The sequence below is a fragment of the Trichomycterus rosablanca genome, chromosome 25 (genome assembly GCF_030014385.1).
Source record: "Trichomycterus rosablanca isolate fTriRos1 chromosome 25, fTriRos1.hap1, whole genome shotgun sequence".
NCBI classification, from domain to species: Eukaryota; Metazoa; Chordata; class Actinopteri; order Siluriformes; family Trichomycteridae; genus Trichomycterus; species Trichomycterus rosablanca.
Genome location: NC_086012.1, coordinates 16,783,562 through 16,809,547, shown reverse-complemented (window position 1 = coordinate 16,809,547; position 25,986 = coordinate 16,783,562). Strand labels below are relative to the sequence as shown.

The 25,986-nt window shown below is 42.1% G+C and overlaps 1 protein-coding gene across 1 annotated transcript in view; it reads left to right on the top strand.

Moving 5' to 3' along the window:
• The first annotated feature begins 5,357 nt into the window (after positions 1-5,357).
• The window catches only part of mpp7b (MAGUK p55 scaffold protein 7b), a 34,604-nt gene continuing 13,975 nt past the window's right edge, over positions 5,358-25,986 (top strand). Inside the window, exons 1-12 of the mRNA XM_062987282.1 lie at positions 5,358-5,385; positions 6,160-6,278; positions 8,169-8,246; positions 10,664-10,744; positions 12,943-13,074; positions 16,128-16,209; positions 17,107-17,192; positions 17,333-17,407; positions 17,546-17,742; positions 18,646-18,710; positions 21,834-21,848; positions 24,220-24,255. Coding sequence (XP_062843352.1) covers positions 5,358-5,385; positions 6,160-6,278; positions 8,169-8,246; positions 10,664-10,744; positions 12,943-13,074; positions 16,128-16,209; positions 17,107-17,192; positions 17,333-17,407; positions 17,546-17,742; positions 18,646-18,710; positions 21,834-21,848; positions 24,220-24,255 — 994 coding nt within the window. The remainder of the gene's footprint in view (positions 5,386-6,159; positions 6,279-8,168; positions 8,247-10,663; positions 10,745-12,942; positions 13,075-16,127; positions 16,210-17,106; positions 17,193-17,332; positions 17,408-17,545; positions 17,743-18,645; positions 18,711-21,833; positions 21,849-24,219; positions 24,256-25,986) is intronic.

Here is a 25,986-nt window from a genome sequence, read left to right as displayed (position 1 = left end):
CGCCCTGCAGCGGTGATGCACGATTCACCAGAAGAGAGTCGATTCACCTTTGATTCAGCTTTGAACAACTCCTTAAAAACTGAGTGGGGGAATCGATTCGCAAGCAAGAATGAATCGGTTTTATTTTTTTTAAATTAATTTTCTACTAAAAACTGGGCAAAATACTACGGAAATGTGTACTGACACTCTCCTAGACACGACCTTAAATGTATTTAATAAAATATTCTGTCATTTAAAAAGAAACATAAGGGTTTTATGAAGGGTTTTGGGGATTATACACTCCAAAGGAGTTGAGGCGGCGAACCAATGGAATGTTGTATTATGATCAGAGAACACAATCAGACAGAGATATGTTCCTCATTAAATTGCTCTTTTAATACAGCTTTCTTCGAGAGATGGACATGGTTGCCGTAAAATAGCTGTGTAATGTTACTCAAATGCAGTGTTCGAATGCTGTTTTCAAATACTGTGTTCTAATGTTGTGTTCAAATACTGTGTTCAAATGCTGTGCTTGAATGTTATGTTCAAATACTGTGTTTAAATGCTTTGCTCAAATGCAGTGTTCGAATACTGTGTTCAAATGCTGTGTTCAAATACTGTGTTCGAATGCTGTGTTCAAATACTGTGTTCGAATGCTGTGTTCAAATACTGTGTTCGAATGCTGTGTTCAAATACTGTGTTCGAATGCTGTGTTCAAATACTGTGTTCGAATGCTGTGCTCAAATGCTGTGGTCTACAAGACACACCAAACATATATTTATTTCGAAAAGGCTTTATTTTAATATGAGCTATTTTAAGATGACACTTTATAAAACGATTAATTTCAAATATTCAGTCAAAATTACATTTACACAAACTGTCCACGTTGCCAGATTTTCAGCGTCACACTGTTGAACATAAAGCATCGATTCTTTTGTAAGTCATAATACCTCATTGTAGTCTGATTCACTTCAAAGTTTGTTCGAAAGAATCGACTCAGTTAAGTGAGTCAAAATCCCCATTACTACATGTACAGTACATTGCAGTCCATGTTGTAAGGATGCTGACCCACCTGTCAAATCTGGCTGCACCATGAAGATATTAAGATACACTCTTTGTTCATTGTTAGACATAATACACTCATTTATTTATTTATTTACAATCATTTGTATTCACACAATCACTTACAAGTAGGAGCAATTTAGAGTAGGCAATGAAAGTCAGTTCTGCAGAAGAATGTAACACAGCGACGATAAAGGCATTAAATCACTTATTTGTGTGTGTTTGTGTTTGTGTGTGTGTAATATTATTTATTGCTTGAAATATTATTATTTTCTTATAAATTCCACTGACCAGTTCCAGTGTTTGTCGTTGTCCCTGTTACATGTTCTGTTTACATCAGTGAGCTTTATTGATGATGGGGTTGATGGGAATAGATCACATGTTCTCTTCTCTTCTGCTCATTTAGGTCAGTATTGATAATCGTCTATACAGCAGCACAGCTGCAGGTCTGCTGGATGGTTGTGGTAGGTTCTTGTTATATCCTCTAATTTACTGTATATTGTATATTTATGTGTTGTATGTTAAGTTAAGGTATTTAAATGATTTCTGAAACGTGTCTGATTCTGTGACAGAATGATTGAAAGAACTGAACCCAATCGTTTAGTCACAAAACAGAACAGATACAGAAATTGTCAATATCCCAAAACTGCCACGACATACATGTTTTATTTACGTTTCAGTGTTTCATTTAAACTCATGATTTGTTCAGAATAATGTAAATACATTTTGCTTTAATGAAAGGGATTTAAAAGGTCACATTTTTCTTATCGATTTGAGACTGCGGTCAAGCCAGCCTTCACTTCGAAATGCTCAATCAAATCAGTCCCCACGTTGTTATAAGGATGTGCCTATACTAAACATTACAGTAATAGCGTCTGGTAAAACTACTAAAAAAAAGTCACTGACGACCTGAACGTGACTTTATCAGTTATAAATATAGAAATATATCAGTTAAAATATATATAAATATATCAGTTAAAATATATTAATGTATCAGTTAAAAAATATATAAATATATCAGTTAAAAATATATACATATATCAGTTAAACAAAATATATACATATATCAGTTAAAAATATATATACATATATCAGTTAAAAATAAAAAAATAAATAAACCCATTTCTTCCTGCAAACTGTTTAAGGGATACAATTTCAAGCTTTGAAAAAAAGAGTTGGTAATAACCTGACAGCATTTCTGATGTGTCATTTCTAAATAAAGTCCTTTTATATTATCAAATTTCCATTATTTTCAATATAGACTGTTATTGAAAGGAATTCTCTAGTTTCCACAGAATAATTCCACTTCATAATGATAGTACACCATCTGTAGTTTACACTCAGTTAATATCAAAACAATTCTGATGTGTCATTTCTAAATAAATGCCTTTATATTGTAATATTTGTATTATTTTCACTCTAGACTGTTATTAAAAGGAATTCTTTAGTTTCCACACAACAATTCCACTTCATAATGATAGTACACCATCTGTAGATGTCACCCAGTTAATATCAAGCAATTCTGATGTGTCATTTCTAAAATAAAGGCCTTTATATTGTAATTTTGTATTATTTTCACTCTAGACTGTTATTAAAAAGAATTCTCTAGTTTCCACTGAATAATTCCACTTCATAATGATAGTACACCATCTGTAGATTACACTCAGTAATTATCAAAACATTCTGATGTATCATTTTTAAATAAAGGCCTTTATGTTGTTATTTTTCTATGATTTTTAATCTAGACTGTTATTAAAATAAATCCTTTTAAATCCTTTTGTTTCTCAGTTAATTTCAAGAAATTCTGATGTGTCATTTCTAAATAAAGGCCTTTATATTGTAATTTTTGTATTATTTTAACTCTAGACTGTTATTAAAAGAAATTCTCTAGTTTCCAAAGAATAATACCACTTCATAATGATAGTACACCATCAGTAGATGTCACTCAGTTAATCTCAAGAAATTCTGATGTATCATTTTTAAATAAAGGCCTTTATATTGTCACATTTCTATTATTTAAAATCTAGACTGTTATTAAAATAAATCCTTTTGTTTCCACACAATAATTCCACTTCATAATGATAGTACACCATCTGTAGATGTCACTCAGTTAATATCAAACAATTCTGATGTATCATTTTTAAATAAAGGCCTTTATGTTGTTATTTTTCTATGATTTTTAATCTAGACTGTTATTAAAATAAATCCTTTTGTTTCCACACAATAAGTCCACTTCATAATGATAGTACACCATCTGTAGAAGTCACTCAGTTCATATCAAGCAATTCTGATGTGTCATTTCTAAATAAAGGCCTTTAGTAGTGTAAACTACAGATGGTGTACTATCATTATAAAGTGGAATTGTCCTGTGAAAACTAGAGAATTCCTTTTAATAACAGTCTGAAAATAATGAAAATGGACAATATAAAGGCCTTTATTTAGAAATGATATATCAGAATTGTTTTGATATTAACTGAGTGTAAACTACAGATGGTGTACTATCATTATGAAGTGGAATTATTCTGTGTAAACTAGAGAATTCCTTTCAATAACAGTCTATATTGAAAATAATGGAAATTTGATAATATAAAAGGACTTTATTTAGAAATGACACATCAGAATTGCTGTCAGGTTATTACCAACTCTTTTTTTCAAAGCTTGAAATTGTATCCCTTAAACAGTTTGCAGGAAGAAATGGGTTTATTTTTTTCATTTTTAACTGATATATGTATATATTTTTTAAATTGATAAATGTATATATTTTTAACTGATATATTTATATATTTTTTTAATGATACATTTATATATTTTACCTGATACATTTATATATTTTCACTGATATATCTATATATTTTAACTGATACATTTATATATATTTTAACTGATATATTTCTATATTTATAACTGATAAAGTCACGTTCAGGTCATCAGTGACTTTTTTGTATCAGTTTTACCAGTGTTTAGTATAGGCACATCCTTATAACGTGGGGGCTGATTTGATTGAGCATTTCGAAGTGGAGGCTGGCTTGACCGCAGTGATTTGAGCTACTTTTAACCTGATACCCACTTTTTCTTTTTCCCACTTGATGTAGCCTAGTAATTTAGTGGAGGTCATAAATATGAAGAAACTTGTGAAGTTATTGATTTTCTTACTGTTTACTTGTGTTTAAAGTTTTCAAACCTCACCAACCACTAAAATCATTTACTGCAGAACCTGATATTTGGGAGGCTGAAAGGGGTCCAAAGTGGCAATGCCAGTGTAAACCAACCCATGATACTCAGACAAAGTGTACTATTAATACTGTATAATGTAATAATATTAATGCACTAAACCCCTTTCTAAGTACTCTGCTTCTCACTAAATCCATAAATTATTAATTTTATGAGGCATGTAAGATAATCGGGGTACAAAGTGTTTACATGTGCACTAAAGAACTGAAGTAAAGCACTTTGAGAACGTCAGAACTTTTTTGGCTGGATGATTTCTTTTAGATCACGACAGGACAGGACAGGACAGGACAGGACAGGACAGGACAGGACATGAGTGTCTCCACCAGGTGGAAGCACAATCACAAAATACAAAGGTAAAAAAATCAGATCAACTCTTCCTGTAGGGCGGGATACCATATTTTACTACTTCTAACATCAGAAATGCTGCATGATGCCAAACCAATATGTTGAAAATGACACTAAACAATAAATAAATAAATACAGACATACAAAACTGGACCAGTAACATTACTGTGTTATATTTCAGTTTAGTGCAGCCAATTCACCTTCTGCATGTTTTCCTGTCCTCTTTCTCCCCTGAGCAAAACAGGTCAGTAATCTCACAGAGATCTCAAAAATGTCTCACAGATCTGCCAAAAATAAAAATAACAGCTAAAAAATATGAACATTTCACTGATAGCTGATATTTTTAATGCAGCAGGAACATTTGATCCAATACACAGCAACTGAGCACCAGTCACAGCGTACACTTAGACTTAAACATGTATTAATCTACTGTTGTTATTAATAATGTGCTTCCACTTGATGTTAATTTACATTTGGGGCATTTAGCAGATGCTTTTAACCGACTTACAGTTGTAACAATACAATATCAGCAATTTAGTTTAATGTTCCTTGCTCTGGGGTCCAACAGTGGTGACTTGACGATGATGGGGCTTGAACAATTTACATTGAAACATCCAGAAGAACTTTAAAATGTTTGATTTGTCATTACATCATTACAGTGTGTTCTGGACCTGAGCTCTGATCCATAAACCTGAATTCTTCCATCGGCTGCACTTTCTGATGTTTTACTCGGTCAAGACATGCTGTGTCCATCCACCAATCCTAGAGGTGAGTATTCACTCAAGCAGTATGAGGTTATGAGCTAATAATATAGATAAGAAGCTTTTTAAGAAAGTCGGAACTCATTTATATGATGGTATCTTTAAGCGTAGAAGTGATGTGACGTGTTAAAGGAATAAAACAAACACATTAATGAATATAAATCATTTTTTAATAAAGTTCCATCTTTAAATCACTCATTTAAATCTAAGGATTTGATCAGGTTGACCGCAGATGGATCAATCTGTGCTTTAGATGGCGACCCACAACACAGTCCTGCACTGGGGAGTAAGAAAAAATCCAGTGTGTGTCGGGAGTTCAACCAAATGTTCACTAACTGAAGCTGTAAATCTGGTTCTTTACATTTCTGTGGCACACACACACACACACACACACCTGCTCAGTCAACGCTACACTCAGCATACATGTTTATCTGATGCAGATTTACTAGGTATGTTAATGGACAGGATTGTTGTGTTTGGAAGCTCCGGGGCCATCTGGAGGTTCACGTTCCAGCCGAGAGTGGCAAATCTGGTACAGTTTTCCTCAAATTAAACTTAATAATCCAGGGAAATGATTGGCAGCCATGCGTTCCTCTACATAACGATTTATTTCTGTCCCATGAACGATCCTCTCATGAGCTGGTTTAATGAAGACCGGTCCAATTTTCCTTTTCCTCAGCGGGTGCGCCGTGAGCTCCTGGAACCATGATGCTCTGTAAAATGTGGTGACAGGTGCTCATGAGGTTTCCATCAGCTCTGTCTCTTCGCTTCATATTTTCAGGTGCTTGCAGGATGCTGGTCACTCTGCTGTACGAACTGGAGTCTCATCTGGACTCCACAGAGGACAGCAGCTTCTTACAAGAAATGCTGATGGGCAACACGCTGCATGTGCTCATCAAGGTAATCTATCTACCTGTCTGTCTGTCTGTCTGTCTGTCTGTCTGATACAGAATTCTTGCAGTGCAAGTCATCTGTCTAAGTTAAAGACAGCAAAATGCAAAATTAAGTTATGCAGGAGGACGAGGCTTGCGGGGGGGGGGTGGGGGGGGGGGGGGGGGGGGGTGGGGGGGTGGCTATACCAGCATTTTCAAGGCACACAGTAACACTCTGGATGGGGTGCTAGTCCATTGCAGGGCAGACACACACACACACACACATACACACGCTCATACACACACCCATTCACCTATAGGGCAATTCAGTGTCTCCAGTCAACCTGACTGCATGTTTTTGGACTGTGGGAGGAAACCGGAGCTCCTGGAGGAAACGCAGACACAGGGAGAACATGCAAACTCCTCACACAAAGGACCCGGACCGCCCCGCCTGGGGATCGAACCCAGGACCTTCTTGCTGTGAGGTGACAGTGCTACCCACCGAACCTTAAATGAAGTTGTAGCCTAGTGGTTAAGGTGCTGGACTAGCAATCAAAAGGTCACTGGTTCAAGCCCCACCACTGCCAGGTTGTTACTTCTGGGCCCTTAAGCGAGGCCCTTAACCATCAGTTGCTTAGACAATCACTTTGGATAAAAGCGTCTCCTAAATGCTGAAAATTAAAATGTAAATGTAAATGAATAAATAAAAGTGGTGTCCATATATTATGCCGTCTGTGTTCTGTACATGCACACACCTGCTGCCGGACCCCTGGAGAGCAAGTGTTTACAGCGTTCAGAGGTTCTCGGGAGGCCAGCAGGGGAATTATTTACAGCCTGAACACTTTAGTCCGAGGCTGAAATATATAACGTTGATATAGTGTAACGCTGACATACCCGCAGCCCGTCTCAGCCGAGAACACAAACATGCAGCGTTACGCTCTGTCTGCAACCCCCCCCCCCCCCCCCCTCCCCCTCCCCAAAACGAGTCCACTGTCATCTGTTTGTAATAGAACTCATGAGTCTGTAGGAACATTCGGAACAATAACGCCTGGAAGATTCAGTGGAAATGAAGCTTTTTATAATCATCATCAGGAAGCAGGTGACATGAATTAGTGCACTGCTGATCGGACTGGAGTCATGCGGTCGCCATTGTTTGTTATTATTATTCATTTTTGATGAGTTTAAATGTTCATATTTACTCATCCCTGGTTCACTACATCGTAAACATCTGTATAACATCAAGAATACAGCTGTGTGGTTTACTAGGCAGAGACTGGCAGTAAAATTGCTCACAATAAGAAGCTTGGTGACTTTCTATAATGTCAGGATTAGGATGCTGATTTATTCCAAAATCTCAGGTCATCACGCTTCTGATCCCAGAGAAATGAAAATGTCTAGGTTTAACAACAGCTCAGTTCAGAAACTATCTGCCCTTGGTTGCAATACTTACTACAGGGTTCCAAACTGCCCCTGGAAGCAATAGTAGCAAAAGAACCATGCAGTAGGGTTGGTTTCCTTGGCCATATCATCACCTAGTGCAGTGCCAAGCATCTTTAAATTGATATTGCTTCAATATTTGTCTGTTATACCACTGTTCATCCTGGTCAGGGTCGCGGTGGGTCTTAATCATAGGGTTAAAGGCACAAAAGACCCCAGACAAATCACCGATTTGTCACAGGCCAGACACACACACACACACACACACACACACACAAACACACTCTTGTTGATTTTTGGTAGCACTAATTAACCTGACTACAGGTCTTTGGACATGGTGGGACTTTGTGGGACTTTATGGGACATGAAGGTTTTCTAGAAGCTGACCTTCCGTACTCCTCCGAATTCAGAGAGGCCACACAAGACAGTTTTGATCATATCATGACTTTGATGGCTAACCACAAAACGTCTGTCCTCACAGATCCACGACAGGTTGCAGAGGTTTGGCGTCCAAAGACCTGAACCATTCCAGCTCCACAGTCAACGTCTAGCACAAGAGGTGAGTGACCTCTTCTAGATCTTACAAAAATCTCCTAGATCTTATAGACCTCTCCTAGATCTTACAGACCTCTCCTAGATCTTACAGACCTCTCCTAGATCTTATAAAAATCTCCTAGATCTTATAGAACTCTCCTAGATCTTATAGACCTCTCCTGGATCTTACAGACCTCTCCTAGATCTTATAAAAATCTCCTAGATCTTATAGAACTCTCCTAGATCTTATAGACCTCTCCTGGATCTTACAGACCTCTCCTAGATCTTATAAAAATCTCCTGGATCTTACAGACCTCTCCTAGATCTTTTAAAAATCTCCTGGATCTTACAGACCTCTCCTAGATCTTTTAAAAATCTCCTGGATCTTACAGACCTCTCCTAGATCTTACAGACCTCTCCTAGATCTTATAAAAATCTCCTAGATCTTATAGAACTCTCCTAGATCATATAGACCTCTTCTAGATTTTATAGACCTTTCCTAGATCTTACAGACCTCTCCTAGATCTTATAAAAATATCCTAGATCCTACAGACCTCTCTTGGATCTTATAAAAATATCCTAGATCTTATAGAACTCTCCTAGATCATATAGACCTCTTCTAGATTTTATAGACCTTTCCTAGATCTTACAGACCTCTCCTAGATCTTATAAAAATATCCTAGATCCTACAGACCTCTCTTGTATCTTATAAAAATATCCTAGATCTTATAGAACTCTCCTAGATCTTACAGACCTCTCCTAGATCTTATAAAAATCTCCTGGTCTTACAGACCTCTCCTAGATCTTATAAAAATCTCCTGGATCTTACAGACCTCTCCTAGATCTTATAAAAATCTCCTGGATCTTACAGACCTCTCCTAGATCTTATAAAAATCTCCTGGATCTTACAGACCTCTCCTAGACCTTAAGCCTCCCTAAGCCTCCAGAAATAAGTAGAGATGTTAGAAGATCTGATGAACTTGTTGTGCTGATCTCACTCGTGTCCCTCGGAGGAAATCATCCGATCCTCAGATATGAATCTCGGCTATGAACAAGCTCGTTCATCTTACTGCTGTACCTTGCAAAATCAATCTGCTTTCTGGCACGTCGCTGCTGGTATCACTTTAAATCTGCAGTGATGGTGGAAGCAGGATCAGAAGATTATCTCCCGAGCGTGATCGCTGACTCTTCCTTTAAAGCACTCGCTCCATATCGAGCCAGATCACTTTTCACTCGCCGCTGAGCGAGAGGACGGAGGATGTTTTAGTGGAGTTAGCTGTTAAATCCATTTCCTTGATGTCTTGGCTGTGGGCTGTGCTGGTGTAATGTATGTTAACGTCAGGTCTGGTGACGTTAGGCGAGCCTGGCTGGAGCAGAAGCTGCTTAATCTCCACTTTCGACCTGCAGTGTAAACACTGGCAGTGTTTATACACGAGCTTCGGACGGCCGTGTCGCCCCCGGGCAGGATGTGGATAAAATAACACGACGTCTTTAAAACATCATTGTTTTTTTTATTCATTGGTGACTTTGTGCTGAGTAGAAAACAATGCAAATGTTATTTGTATCATTAAAGCACAGCATGAACTCGCTGGACTGCTGGACTGCTGCCTGCTTCACTGCTTCTTCTGTCATTTTGTGTATAAAGCATTTTTATATTTATCATCAGTGTTTATGACAGACTAATGACTTAAATATGCTTTTACTTTCCTTTTTTCCATCTTCTAGCTCTGACCTACTAAAGAAGAACTGCTTGGTTCTGTTATTATGAAGTTTGAATGCGACTTAGTTTAAAGATGTATAAAATAAATCTCGTTTATGATTCAATCACGGCTCATATTTGAAAGATCGTGGTTGCTGTTGGTAAAGAATTACGGTGTTATGAAGCACCTGCGCATTTACCACCGGGGGAAGTGCGCCTAGGGTAGAAATGACGGGATAATTCACAGCATCGGGTTTGGACTTGGATCATTGTTTAGTCTGGATGTTCCTGTGTTTCCCATACAAGAACGGCTTTGGTTTCATAACAAAGCTCTTAAGGATCTGAGGAACCTTTAGGGTTCAGTTAGGGATCCATAAAGAACCCTTTGTGCTGTGAAGAACCATTAGGAGTTGTTCTATGAACAAAAAGAGGTTTTGTTTTCCTAAGAATACGAGGAGTTCTGTTTAGAACGAGAAGAATCTGTGTGGCGTCAATCCAAAACAGTTTTTAAAAGAAGCTTTCTTTAAGAGGGACCCTTGGGAAACCAGAAGTCGTTCCAGTTTTGCTCCAATGAACTTTTTGTTTTGTTTTTATTACATAACTGAGTCTTACTTACTGTCCATAAGAATCAACCAGCGGATAAAAACAGGAGATTTTGGGTCCTCGCTGGAACTATTTAATTTATTGCAGCTTGTTTGCCAATATTTAGCTCTAAAGCGCTATTTGTTTATAATGCATTACAGTTAATAGCTGAGCTGCACAATCTGGAGACCAGATCAGAGGTTCAAGAGTTGCTGTACGTTCTATCTAAACCTCATGTTCAGGTAAGGAATGGATTCTATGGGTCTCTCACCTCCTTGTTTCTACACTCACTGTCCATTTTATCAGCTCCACTTACCATATAGAAGCACTTTGTAGTTCTACAATTACTGACTGTAGTCCATCTGTTTCTCTACATACTTTGTTACCCCCTTTCATGCTGTTCTTCAATGGTCAGGACCCCCACAGGACCACCACAGAGCAGGTATTATTTAGGTGGGGGATCATTCTCAGCACTGCAGTGACACTGACATGGTGGTGGTGTGTTAGTGTGTGTTGTGCTGGTATGAGCGGATCAGAGTTTTTAAACACCTCACTGTCACTGCTGGACTGAGAATAGTCCACCAACCAAAAACATCCAGCCAACAGCGCCCCGTGGGCAGCGTCCTGTGACCACTGATGAAGGTCTAGAAGATGAGCGACTCAAACAGCAGCAATAGATGAGCGATCGTCTCTGACTTTACATCTACAAGGTGGACCAACTAGGTAGGAGTGTCTAACTAATAGAGTGGACAGTGAGTGGACACAGTGTTTAAAAACTCCAGCAGCACTGCTGTGTCTGATCCACTCATACCAGCACAACACACACTAACACACCACCACCATGTCGGTGTCACTGCAGTGCTGAGAATCATCCACCACCTAAATAATACCTGCTCTGTGGTGGTCCTGTGGGGGTCCTGACCATTGAAGAACAGCATGAAAGCAGGTTAAAAAAGTATGTAGAGAAACTGATGGACTACAGTCAGTAATTGTAGAACTACAAAGTGCTTCTATATGATAAGTGGAGATGATAAAATGGACAGTGAGTGTAGAAACAAGGAGGTGGTTTTAATGTTATGGCTGATCAGTATATATACACTGAAGATCCAAACGTACCACAGAAACCATTAAATGAATCCACCTCTCGTGTGTTATTATTATTATTAGAGTAGCTGGATGGTGCTTGTGAAGTCATTAATTCTGAGCTCAATGTGCTTTTGCTGGAGAAAACACAAACACAGCGAGGCTGAGAATAATCTGACACACGACGGCCAATCGAAACATCACTGAGAATATTTTTAACCTTATTAGATACTGGCAGAGCTTTGTGTACAAAAACGTTACCTGTGACAGCATCATTTATTCACTAGTTTAATGTCACGATTGCACTCGGAGCCTCCGGTCGGGTCTTTAAATCAGAGCTCACCTCCAGTAATCTCCAGTAACCTCCCTGGTGTGTGCTGGTGAGAGTGTGATGGTTTGGAGGGAACGTCCAGGTTCTTAATGTATCACAATTTATAGTGATAGGGCGGCATGGCACAGGAAGAAGATCCAGGGTTCGATTCCCAGGTGAAGCGGTTCAGAACTTTCTGTGTGGAGTTTGCATGTTCTCCCCGTGTCTGTGTGGGTTTCCTCACACAGTCATGCAGTCAGGTTAAGTGGAGATACTACATTGTCCGTGACTGTGTTTGATATTAACGACTTGTAAATCATGACGTTTAAATCCTAATAAATAAATAAATAAATAAATATATTTATAGTAGCCTAGTGGCAGCCACTGTTGGGCCCTTGAGTGTGGCCCTTAACCCTCTCGTTTCCAGGGGGCTGTAGGATCTCTGACCCTGTGCTCTGACCCAGAGATGGGGACTCGAGTCTGCGAGTCGCACGTAAGTCGCACACACAGCGACTTCAGACTCGACTCGGACTCGTTTCAAATGACTCGTGACCTGCAAAAAATGACTTGTAGACAACAAAAGTCTGCAGCATGTGTTAACATTAGTTACATGTGACAATTATATATATATATGATCCGACATCATTCTGATCGTGTCATTTTCTGCTCTCTAATAATAATAACGCTCCGGCCGACTTAACCCGCAACGCACGCAATGTGTAAATGTTCCTGCCAGCTTCCGGCGTAGTGATGAAGCGTCGCTCCCTACTCCCTCCTTTGGATTCGAATCTCACTTAAAATGGTGGAATTGGTGCTAATGGTCGGAAGAACCGCTTTCTGAACCAATCAGACCTTCTGATTGTAATTGTTAGTAAGAAATGCTGTTATTTGCATTTATTCAGTTTGCGTCACACAGATGACGTGTCAATGAAACACTTGATTGGCTTTCTAACGGAGGTTTTTAATTCTAAGCACATTTACAAAATAAAATAAAGGCATTCTATTCTATTCTATTCTATTCTAATATTATATTCGACTGTCTTCTAGGAACTTCTGTGGGTGCATGACACCGTGGCCCAAAAAAGTTACGACCCTACGCTCCCACCCCTTCCTCTCCAGCACGACCTGATGGAAGATTCAGTCAGGATTATTCGTCTGATGAAGAGTAAAGAGTCGCTGGTCAGTCTCACTGAAACCATATAATACAAATTTTGCATGTTCTCCTCGTGTTTGCATGGGTTTCTTCGCAAAAATAGTTAAAATCCTATTAAATAAATAACAAATGCCTGAACTTGGTAGTTAGCCGCGGTGTTCACGATATTTATCTACTTTTCAGGATAACTTGTTTATTACCGACCCACCATGCAGCACACGTCTGGATTATTATAAAGCTTTATTTAAAACACTGTGATTTCTTCTCATCATCACATCTGCTTTAGACGGTTTGTGGGAGAGCTAGTCACTTCTGAATGGAGCTTCATGACTTCCAGGGTCCGAACGGAAAGTCGATCATCACGTTCTCTCCCCGTGTGCCATCTACACGCCCCACTGGCTGCCCCCCCCACTTGTTTTTTTTAACCACGGTTATGATTGGAACGGAGGACGAGGATGAATCACTCCAGGGCTTCGGTTCAGTCATCAGATAATTAGGATCGCACCTCGTAAGTCAGGGCGCCGAGAGACGAAAACGAGACGAGCGTCTGCGACACGTTCGATGGAGTGAATAATTGAATTAGTGTCAGTCTGAAGCTGAAATATTTGAATGGAAAAATGGACTGTCTCGAAAACGTCGTACCGAAAGAGTGCCAAAAGTATGTGGTCATCATGTCTAGTGTGTTTAGCTCCTTTATACACAGCTGAATGGTACATACTGACACGCTTTTATAGGTTTGCTTTAGGACGCCACCTTTCCAACATGTCAGTTTGTTGAATATCCTATAATATCCTATAATAAAGCTGCACCAGTCAACAGAACAAGCTGTACTTTTTAAAGTGGAAACATCTGTGAGCAACAACAGCTCAATAATGAGTCAGTAGCACTTACATTTGCACGGATCCCCAATCGGATCCCCGATTGCTGTTTATGTGGGTATATTGCTGCTCACGCCTCCTCCGACTAGCGTGCAGCCCTTAACGGAACCCTTCTCCACCCATGCACTCTGCACAGGTGCCTCTCTATCTGCTAATCAAGGTCCTTACACGGCATTTAAAGACCCCACCCATATAGTCCGGTGATCCCTCCCTACAGGCACTGCCAATTATGCTCGCTAGATGGCGCCCAGCCGACCGGTGGCAACGGCGAGTTTCGAACCGAGGAGTTCAGAATCTCAGTGCTGGTGTGCTAGTGGAATATCCCGCTTCGCCACCTGAGCGCCCTACATTTGCACTTGTAATTTTTAGGGAACTGTTTGGTACCGGTTTTAAATCTTAAATTAAACCTTTCCTTTTCAGACTTTTAGGATGAACTGGAACGACGACCGTAAGCCAGATTGTATCAGCCAGCATCAGTTCCTGATGCCACTGGATAAATGAATCACTTTGTTTATCCCAAATTTGAGGAATTAAAGGTTGAACCCTGGGGCCCAACAGTGGCACCACTGGCTGTGGTGGGGCTCGAACCGGTGACCTTGTGCTCTTGTGCTCCTGTGTCTCAGTAGAAGTGAGTAGTATCCCTGCAGTTACTTCCAAAAACTAATGAACAGTCCTCCAGAACAGTAAAAGTTGCTCTAAAACAAACAGGAATTGACATCATGAGCTCGTATTATTAATCATATTAGTTTTAATCATATTAAAAATAAAAAAAGTGTGATATTCAGGTGTCCGAATACTTCTGGCCAGGAGTGTTTGTCCTACAGCGGTGTTAGAATTGACCCTGACGTAGAATCAGCGTGTAATGCCGTTATTCCTGTACAAATCTGCTAAATGGATGAAATTTAATAAGTAACCAGCAGCGGGAATCTGAGCCAAAAAATATACGTCTCCAATCCTCACCAGCGGGTCTCCTCGCTCCCCTCGGGTCTCCGGGAGCTGCCAGGGGTGATTAGGTGTTTTAAAAAGACCGTCCTGGACATCCATATGGGTTTCATCAGCCCGCAGTAAGAAAACACCGGCGATTCTAACCGGCGGTCAGTAACTGAGCGGCTGTGGGTTAAAACGACGGCAGGACCAAAAGTCTCTACCAAATTAATACGATTTAAAACCTTTAAGACCAGATAGTATTTTTTTACTTAACACCAGTGTTAAAATAGTAAATATTCAGATGAAATGGCTTCTAAAGGACACACAGCTTATTATTTAGTAGATCTGTTGGTCAGTACGGTCAGTTCTGTCCACAAAATAAATAAATAAAGGTTTTTAAAGCGTAACTGGCTTTTCGTTCGGTTCTCTTTTCTTCTGGTATCAGCACCCAATTCTGCCCAGAATGGCTGGTCGGGGTGATGGATGATGGACGCTGGATGATGAAGCGGTTCTCCAGACGTTCTGCTCAGACTGAAAGGCTGAAGTTTCTCTCCACAGTTTGTGCGGTGGTTTATTTTTAGAGCCGGTCTGCTTGTTGACGTGTTTTAGGGGTTTAACCTAAACTGTTGTGGTTAGGAAGGGCCGCTGGCAGGGGGGACTACACGCGGTTCAAGTTTTCGTACACAGACGTGTTACGAGAGGTCACGTGACACGGGGTCGTGCTAACGGATGTGGAATGGATGCTAGTGTGTTTTATTAATCAGACCAGAGTTAGTTAAGCTCATCACAGCGGGTGCTGATGTTTCTTCTCATGTGGCTTAAAGGTCATTAAATATTTCACATTTTATGTCAACAAGCTGGGTGAATGAAACAACGGCTTCCTTGTTTGAGTTTGGACGTTTAAGAGCAGCATTACTGGGTATTTTATTATTCACTGAATATCCCACTCATGGGCAATATTATGGATTCCGCCACACACCCCCAACCCTGTTCTACAACAACCTCCTTTCTTTTGGACTGGCTCGTCACAAAGGGTTTGGGGAGTGTGGGGGTTTGTGCATTCAGTTGCAATCCACATTCTAGTTCACCCCAAATATATCCTGCTGGGTTGAGGTCACAGATCTGTGCGTGGCCTGTAATTAGAAGGGGTGTCCCAAGACTTTTGTTCATATGGTGCAGCTCCACAGATATGCTGGTATATGATAAATATCATTAATATTCGGCCTGCTATCAGATCTGTCTTTACGTGCTCAGATGGTCCCTCCTTGTTACAGGGAGCCACTATAAAACGGGACGTGGTGACCGGTGCCATCGTGGTGGCTCGGATCATGAGAGGAGGAGCCGCGGACAGAAGTGGTGAGCAGCAGGTTTTAATTAGGTTTCTATAAAAACATGAATATGGGGAGTTTAATCCCTCTGAATGGTGCAGCCAGTAACATGTATGTACTAGTATTGGTTTATCAAGTTACTGAGGCCTTAATTTAGTTTAGGATCAATCATGTGCTCTCAGATTTGGTAAATGTCCCAAAACCTTGGTTTCTGTTTCCCTGAGCTTCTTTGTGTTTCTTTAGGTCTGTATTTGTGTTTTAAATTTTACTGCAGTAACAAGTTAATTCCCCTGAGGGGATCAATAAAGTCTTATCTTATCTTGTCCTGTCCTGTCCTGTCCTATTCTATCATCATATCCTATCTTATCTTGTCTTGTCTTATTCTATCTTGCCCTGTCCTGTCCTATCATCTTATCTTGTCCTGACTTATCCTATCCTATCCTATCCTATCCTATCTTATTTATCTTATTCTATCCAATCCAATCATCCTATCCTATTCTGTCATCTTATCCTATCTTGTCTTGTCCTGTCTTATCCTGTCATATTCTATCCTATTGTCCTATGTTATCTTATCGTCCTGTCCTGTCCTGTCCTGTCCTGCCCTTATCTTATCTTATCTTATCTTATCTTATCTTATCTTATCTTATCTTATCTGTTATCTGTATACCCATGCTTCCAGAAATCCACAACTGCTTAAACTGGTAGAGGACCCCCCCCCCCCCCCTACAGATCAAGAACAATTATGCTTTCTAGGATTCCCAGTCACTAATAGCAGTGATACTTTCTCCTGACAGTAGAGTTGAGCTTTACCTTTGAGCCACTAAGAAGCAAACGTTGACTAATGTTCATGAAAAACATGTAATATAATAATAAAAATGGTTAATCTGTTATTTTAGTGGATTCACAGTGTTTTTATTTGTGTCAGGTCTCATTCATGAAGGTGATGAACTCAGGGATGTCAACGGCGTGCCAGTGGAGGACAAGAACCCGGAGGAGATCGTTCCCATCCTGGTACATTTTACTCCAGCGCTTCATTCTGAATGTTCCTCTGTTCCACGGCTCTGTTTTCTGTTTAGTCAGAATGAGGAAGTCCAATCTGTACCGTGTACGCCTTCTTTTTCATAACGCCATCCAACTTTTACTTCTTCCAGGCTCAGTCAGATGGGGCAGTGACCTTTAAAGTGATACCAGGCTCTAAAGATGAGCTGGAAGCTGCAGAGAGCGAGGTAATCCACATCCCTGCACGGAAATTTCAACGTTTGGAAGGAGCACTTATCTATAATTCAATTTGCACCACTGGATAATTGAGACCAAATGGAAACGGCAATTTGGGGAACATGAAAGGCTTGTTTTTTCTGTTTTAGGTCTTCGTCAGAGCGCTGTTTGACTATGACCCGAAAGTTGACCCCGCTATTCCATGTAAAGACGCGGGTTTGGAGTTCAGGAGGGGCGACGTGCTGCAGGTCGTGAGCCAGGAGGATGAAATCTGGTGGCAGGCCAGACGGATCGGTGACGGGAAGCCGAGAGCCGGACTGATTCCTTCCAAACGGCTTCAGGAAAGGTGCTAATAAAAAAACTGTCCATAACTAACCAGTTTATAAGTTGATTACCAGTAATTAATTAGGGATTTCTTTATGAATTTCTATGGAAATTAAATTAATTCTATAATTAACTATATGCACTATTTTTAGAGCTGGGATGGTTGGCAGAAGAGACTCATCACTTCCCTGATTGTTTCCAACGTTCATGTCAGTAATTATCTAAATATGTATGAATCTGTAACAGGGCTTTTGGATCACGAGGTGAATCCTCACATCTGCAACCCAAATGCACATGTTTTAACCAAGGTAGAATGGGCGGCACGGTGGATAATTGGATAGCACTGTCGCCTCACAGCAAGAAGGTCCTGGGTTCGATCCCCAGGCGGGGCGGTCCGGGTCCTTTCTGTGTGGAGTTTGCATGTTCTCCCCGAGTCGCTGGAGTTTCTTTATAGAGCTTGCTTTTGAACCTATACATTCCAAACTTAATGGGTGTCCCAATACTTTTGTCCATATGGAATAAAAATGAAGCATTCCAGCTCCAGCACAGCATCCTCATTAACATTTTTAGAGCTCCATACATTATATGAGAACGGATTCGCACCGGCAAGCAAACAATGAGTGGAATTCTTTCTGAACTTTTGCCCCGCCGGTGGAGTAATCGGACGCACTGACGGCGCAGGTGCTGATGCACTTTGGACTCGGACTGGATGGAAAAATCACGCGGCGCTCACAGGCGACGGATGATGTGCATCACAGATCTGAGGTCTAGCGACGCTTTCTTGGCGGAGAGTCGGAGCTGTGAACTGTGGGTCGGGCCCTTTGTGTTTCGGAGGAAGTGCGGGGTGCGTTACGAGGAGGGAAGGTCACCGGTTTGGCTGTGAGAACGAGGGTTTCAGGTTCGGTTCTTTGTTCTCTCTCTGCAGGAGAGTCGTTTTGCAGAGACCTGAAGTTCTGTTCCAGTCATCGCGAGGACTCAAGTTAAATACGGGTAAGATCTGGCGTCCATTATAATGGAAAGAAGAGAAATACTGGGTGGCCAGATATTCCACTAACACACAGCGCTGTATTTCAGCAGACAAAATCGACCACTAGTCTGCTGGGTGGGAAAAGACCGGACTAAAAAAGCAAGCAAGGTCTTTAATGCTGTATATGGACCCTGTTTAGTAGCCTGTACTGAAGTGGAGGAATGTGGAGATCAGTGCGTGACTCTTCATGCGCGAGACTGGCCTCACATGCGAAACCACCGGAGTACGGGCGAATAAGAAGGGTAAAATACATCCCTGGACAGGGCGCCAATCCCTCTCACCCCCTGAGACATAGCCAATCACGTCTGTGTAGACACCCGGCCAGCTGACAGCACTGCTGAGATTCGAACCCGAATGGGCTAGCCCTACAGATTGCTGCACCACCCAAGTGCCCCTCCTGAACAGATATGTGTCTTTTAACAGTAATCGCCCACTACTGCAGGGCGCCAGGGTTTGAATCCCCGGCTGCACTATCGGCCGGTCGGGCGTCTATACAGACATGATCGTCTATTTCTGAAGCGGTGGGGCATAGCTAAAGTCCTGCGATGGATTGGTGCTCAGTCCAGGGTGTGTTCATGCCTTGCTTGTCTGTTTACCAAAGCTTCATCCTGGTTACGGTCGCTGTGGGTCTAATTCATTAGGAGAAAGGCAGGAAACACAATAGACAGGTCACCACACACACACACACTTAGGACAATTTCTAGTAGATTTAGTTGGCCTGACTGCATGTCTTTGGAAACCGGAGCGCCTGGAGGAAACCCACCCGGACACATCGAGAACATGCAAACTCCACACAGAAAGGAATCAAACCCAGGTCCTTCTTGCTGTGAGCTGACAGCGCTACCTTGTCCGGGGTGGATCCCTGCCTTATGTTCGACTCTGAAGGATAAAGGATTTAAAGGATTTGAATATATTATAATATGCAGGATATTGAATTATGAAATATAAGAACAATTCCTTCTTGTTTGCTGAATTGAAACGGGTCCGAATGATTCATCCTGAAACTATCGAAGCGAACACACGTCCTGTTTATCCTCGAGTGTTTTTGGATATACGAGCCGGCGCTCTGATGGAGGTGAGCGTTCCGTCCACCTGTGTTCCATCTACGTTCAGAATCAGCGCAGTGGAAATGCCAGCGATTCCGAACAAAACCGCCGAATATGAGAGAACGCTTTTAGGCCTGGTGAGGTTGAGAAGTTGGCATGGAGAGAAGGTGCACAAAAACAGGGTGATGGAAACAGATTTTTGGAATGAAGGATGATGTACCACGCGTGTTCTCCAGACTTTCCGTGACTGTCTGATTGCCTGGGGTTCTTTACTATCATATTTTGGTTTTTATTGTCTAATATCCATAAAAATAACCTGTAACCTCATTACAATATAGAAATGGACCAAGATGGTGATGTGTGAGCACTGGGATTCTGGGTTTGGATCCACAATAATAGCCCACTACAGCAGGGAGCCAGGGTTCGAATCCCTGGCGGTGCTATCAGCCACAAAGACATGATCGTTTATGTCTGAGGATGTGGGGCGTGACTAAGGTCCTGCGATGAATTGGCGCCTGGTCCAGTGTGTGTTCTTGCCTTGCTTGTCTGTTTACCAAAGCTTCATCCTGGTCAGGGTCGCTGTGGGTCTGATTCATTGGCCGGACAGGTCACCACACACACAGTGTGTATCCTATCGGTTGTTCGTGATTGGCTAGATCTAAGGAAGGCTGTGGGTCTGAGGCTCTGGGATGGATTGGGATCCTGTCCAGGGCGTGTTACTGCATTGCGCTAGTGTTTCCCAAGAAAACTGGACCCACCGCGGCTCTGACCAGGTGGTAAAACATTAAAACAAGATTCATATAGACACAAGGTGAGAAGCAAAGGTACAATTTAATATTTCCATTTTTAAGAGTTGGAAGGTGAAATGAGGGCATCACGGTGGCTCGGTGGGTAGCACAGTCGCCTCACAGCAAGAAGGTCCTGGGTTCGATCCCCAGGTGGAGACTCTACTGATGCCGCTGATCAGGTAGGTAGTAGGAAGCAGGGCAGGTCACCAGGTTTGAGACAGACCCGTGTGTACGTTCGGGACGAGAGGAGCAGGAATGACCCGATAGCGCTGAAGGAAGCGCAGTGAATCCCAGCAGCTCTGCTGGACTCATTAAGAGTTTTACTGTGTGTGAACGACACATCGACGGCAGAATCCCACTAAAGTCTGGACGGCTCTGGGATTAGAGTTACGCTGCAGACAGGACCCATCACGGCAGATTTAGTCCATCATTTACAGATAAACACTTCAGCCTGGAGTCACTTAGGAGCAGTTTAGAGCGACTGAACTCCCTCACCACGGCACCGTCTCCTGCTAATGGTTGTCAGATGAACCGTCTTTGTTTTAGGGTATTTCTGTGTGTCCACTGTATGGCTAGAGCTTAATGGACGTCTCATTCCTTCAGCATTAATATGGAGTCCATCCTCAGCTCAGCCTCCAGTGACAACAATGTTGAGTGTGTCTGTGGGGATTGGTGCATGGTCATTCAAGAGTATTTGGACAGAATGGACAGAATATTGGTTTGTAGTGGACAGTGGTGTCTCAGAGGTTAAGATACTGGACTAGTCATCAAAAGGTTGCTGGTTCGAGCTCTGTCACTGCCCAGCTGCCACTGTTGGACTCCTGAGCAAGGTTTGCATTGTTATTGGTTTCACTGATAAACAGCTTTGGATAAAAGTCAACAAAGCCAAATGTCATACATTGAAGCTTAAGTGTTCCAATTCATCCCAAAGTCGTTCACCTGGGTCAGGGATCTACTCGCTGCTCACTACTGGAGTTCCTCCATACCAAACTCTTCAAACCATGTGTTATTGGACCTTGATATGACAGAGACGTGCCAAACTGATGCCACAAATTTGAAAGCATCTTTATTTTAGGTACTAGGCTGCTCCAGGTATCGGCTGGTATGTTGAGGGGGTGGCCGATAGATTGGCATCCTGTTCGGGATGCATTACTGCATTGTTCCCAGTGTATCTGGGAAAACCGGACCCACTGTGACGCCGACCAGGAAGGAAAATTAAACAAAGGAGCCCAGGTTGCACACCAGCGCTGAGATTCTGAACACCCTGGTTCGAATCTCAGCTCTGCTACCGGTTGACTGGGCGCCATCTAGCGGGCACAATTGGCAGTGCCTGGCCACCGAATCTGTGGGGAGTGGGTGGGTTCTTCAAATGCTGTGTAAGAACCCTGGTTAGCAGACCGAGGCGCCTGTGCAGAAGTAGATGAGCCTTATGTGCGAATCCATCAAAGCACGGTAAAAAAAAAAGGGTTCGAGGTACTGCACATGTGTCGGAAGGGGCATGGAGGGGCAAATATACCCTCCTTGAATGGAATCAGGATCCCCAGCAGCGGAAGACTAATTGGCTATGCTCAATCGGGGGCAAAAAGGGAGAAAATGCAGAAATAAAGATAAAAAAAAGGAAAAGAAAGAAGCATGCCGTCATCCTAAAGTCACCTGAGATGTTTCAGAGTGACGAGCTTCACTATAAAACCAGCATCTGTGTCCAGTTACTGTCCAGTCTGACACTGCAAAGTGAGAGAACACACACAAACACACACATGACATCACCGAGCCTCTGCGCCCCACTTTGACCTCGTTCTAAAAGCTTGTGTGCCACAGGACAGGCTGGCTAAATTGTAGGTAAGGACACGATGGACATGGTTCAGCTGGACCGTGGACGTCTGTTTTCCTCCTGCATCATGAAACGTCGGAGGTTTGAACCTCTGTAGTGGGTCCTCTCGCTCAGGCCACCCACACACACCCCTCAGCATGAAGGCACGCTCCTCCGGCTTTAAAAAGCCACTCAGTGTTTTTGTGTTTTTAGGAAACGTCCCTCACAGACCCGTCTGTCATTATCGTGTTTACATCCAGGACGCTGGGTGGACGGGAGAGCGGTCCTGTCCGGGGTGTTTGGCCGTGTTTCGTGTGTTTAGCGTGTGTTTAGCTGACGCGAGGTTCCAAATATAGGCAGTAAAAGGCCGGCCGCTGGCACCCTGATTACACGGCCGGGACTGAGTGATGAGGTGCTCGACATGCCGCCGTTTCCTTTCATTTCTGTGATGAATAATTCACTTCAAATCCGGACCGACTTTGATGTCTGACAGTCAAAAGTTTACACACGATCCAGATTATTCTCTTTATTTTAATCATTCTGCAACTGTTGTTTTTTTTAAACCTCGATGATTGAATGATTTAGTGTTTATGAAGATGCTTTTAATAATTTAAGATCTTAAACACATGGTATGGACAAGTACTGGGACACTAATTCACTAATTCTAATGTTTGACTTAATGTATTTCACCCACACATGGAAATGTAATATATGACATATCTGCCCCTATATCAATGTTTTTTTTTTTTTACATATGTTAGCTATACACCGATCAGCCATAACATTAAAACCACCTCCTTGTTTCTACACTCACTGGCTCCACTATATAGAAGCACTTTGTAGTTCTACAATTACTGACTGTAGCCCATCTGTTTCTCTGCATGCTTTGTTAGCTCCTTTCATGCTGTTCTTCAATGGTCAGGACCCCCACAGAGCAGGTATTATTTAGGTGGTGGATGATTCTCAGCACTGCAGTGACACTGACATGGTGGTGGTGTGTTAGTGTGTGTTGTGCTGGTACGAGTGGATCAGACACAGCAGCGCTGCTGGAGTTTTTAAACACCTCACTGTCACTGCTGGACTGAGAATAGTCCAACAACCAAAAATATATCCAGCCAACAGCGCCCCGTGGGCAGCGTCCTGTGACCACTGATGAAGGTCTAGAAGATGACCGACTCAAACAGCAGCAACAGATGAGCGATCGTCTCTGACTTTACATCTACAAGATAGACCAACTAGGTAGGAGTGTCTAATAGAGTGGACAGTGAGTGTTTAAAAACTCCAGCAGCGCTGCTGTGTCTGATCCACTCATACCAGCACAACACACACTAACACACCACCACCATGTCAGTGTCACTGCAGTGCTGAGAATGATCCACCACCTAAATAATACCTGCTCTGTGGGGGGTCCTGACCATTGAAGAACAGCATGAAAGCAGGTTAAAACAGCATGCAGAGAAACAGATGGACTACAGTCAGTAATTGTAGAACTACAAAGTGCTTCTATATGGTAAGTGGAGCTGATAAAATGGACAGTGAGTGTAGAAACAAGGAGGTGGTTTTAATGTTATGGCTGATCGGTGTATGTAGATGTAAGCGTACTATAAGTGCATAATTATGAATTTTCTCTTCCTCACTTCACTCCCTCGCTCACACTGGACAGATGTGGAAGGTAATCCTGCATTCTCTCAGCTTTCAGTTCTCAATAATGTCTGATGTGTTTCATTATTATATTATTATATTATTATACATACTTATATACTGTATATTATTGTTATTATAATGTAAACTTATATTTCTTTCTCTGTATTAATTCCATGAAAACAAGATGCAGACTACAGGGCCATACACGGAGTTCACATAGGTGAGGATTTTCTCATTTTGAATCTTTGCTCCTCCATTGAGACGAACTGTTTGATATGAGGCGATAAAAGCGACTCCGGCCGTACGAACAAAACTTAACGTGACGTTTTAGTAAAACTGCAAGTGAGGAATTTGATTAGTGGAGAGTTAAGCTTTATTTAGACTCTGGGAGAAGCTGATTCTGATTCCCACAATTTCTCAGAAGCTGGAGCTGTAACACAAGTTTAAATGTGAAACAGGGAGGAAAATCCAGATAAACACAGATACATGTGGAGCTGAAACACTGGATCTGACGCTCATTCCACACAAATGCCGCAGCGCCCAAGCACCTCACCGCTCAACCCGTCCATGACGGATATGTCTAAATGTCTAAAGAGTCATTTTCTAACATGGCTACATCTATATTAGTGTGGACAAGACCTATAGGTCACATACTTCATCTTCTCTATGGCACAAATCCACCTCATGTAACATTTTTGGACATACATTTTACAGTTGCTCCTAGATGTTCATTAGTTTTAGATTTGTGACGATCTGGTTAAATGGTCCATGTTTATTTAAAGTGCTTTTATAGCGCCGGTGTGGGTCATTCGCTCTGGTCCGCCGGTGGTCGAGCGAACCAGCCAGGCTGCAGTATGAATAAAGCAGAAAGCAGTCGAATCTTTTTTCTCCCTCTGGCAAAACGTCAGCAGGCATGATGGCTGAGCTAGCATCGATTCCACCGATCCTTATTTAAAAAAAAAACATGCTTAAAGTATTACGCTGTGGCCGAATTCTGACTGGCTCGTTTCGGGTGAGCCAGAAGCTGTAATTTATCACACTGATGCTTTACGTGATGGAAAACTAGAGGACGATTCTGCTGTTTTGGTAAATCTGATGCGTTGGGGCTGCGTTCACCATGAACAGGCGGCCGGACCTGACCAAGAGGATTCTGGGTGGAATGTTAAAGTGAAGCAGACCTGGTAAAGGGATCAGCCGAGCCCAATAAGATCCAGACGTAGAAAGCAGGGAGACGTTAAGAATATTTACAAACCAGATTATTTCATCAGTATGCTGTTCCACGGGCCAGCGGGAGCCAAGTCGCTGATGCCGGATTGCTTTTCCTCCAGATCTCTTCGGACGTTTCAGCGTCAGGTAGCCACAGCTATGAACCAGACGATTGGTTTACCATACAGGCTGACGTGACCGATCGGTTACACTTGTTGAGACGTTTATCCCGAAGCCAGCGACACGCTAGATGGGCTGCGAGTTCATCGCATGGACTTTGGATTCGGACGTAACATTCGATACAGTTGCATCGTTCCCCGTATTTGCGAGCCAGACCAGATCGTGCGCTTTGATATCTTGTCTTGGTCTTGGTCTGCTTCGACTCTTAATATCTGCGCTAAATTGCTGCTGCAGGCTCCACAGGACCCGCCAGAGATGTTATCAGCGGCCCAAACGGCTCGCGGGTCGAATTATGAGCAAGATCGCGTATAACATCCATCATGGCAGCTGTTTTGTAGCGTATTGTACGTCCTGCTTTTATAGGGAACTGGTTACCTCGCCAGTAAACGCGGCCTGTTCACTTAATACACCAGCACAAGAAAGAATTTGGGCTCATGAGGTTCAGTGTTTAAAGATTTAGCAGTTTAGTCTAGCGGTTAAGGTACTGGACTAGTAATGCCAGGTTGCCATTGTTGGGCCCTTGAGCAAGGCCCTTAACCCTCAACTGCTTAGACAATATACTGTC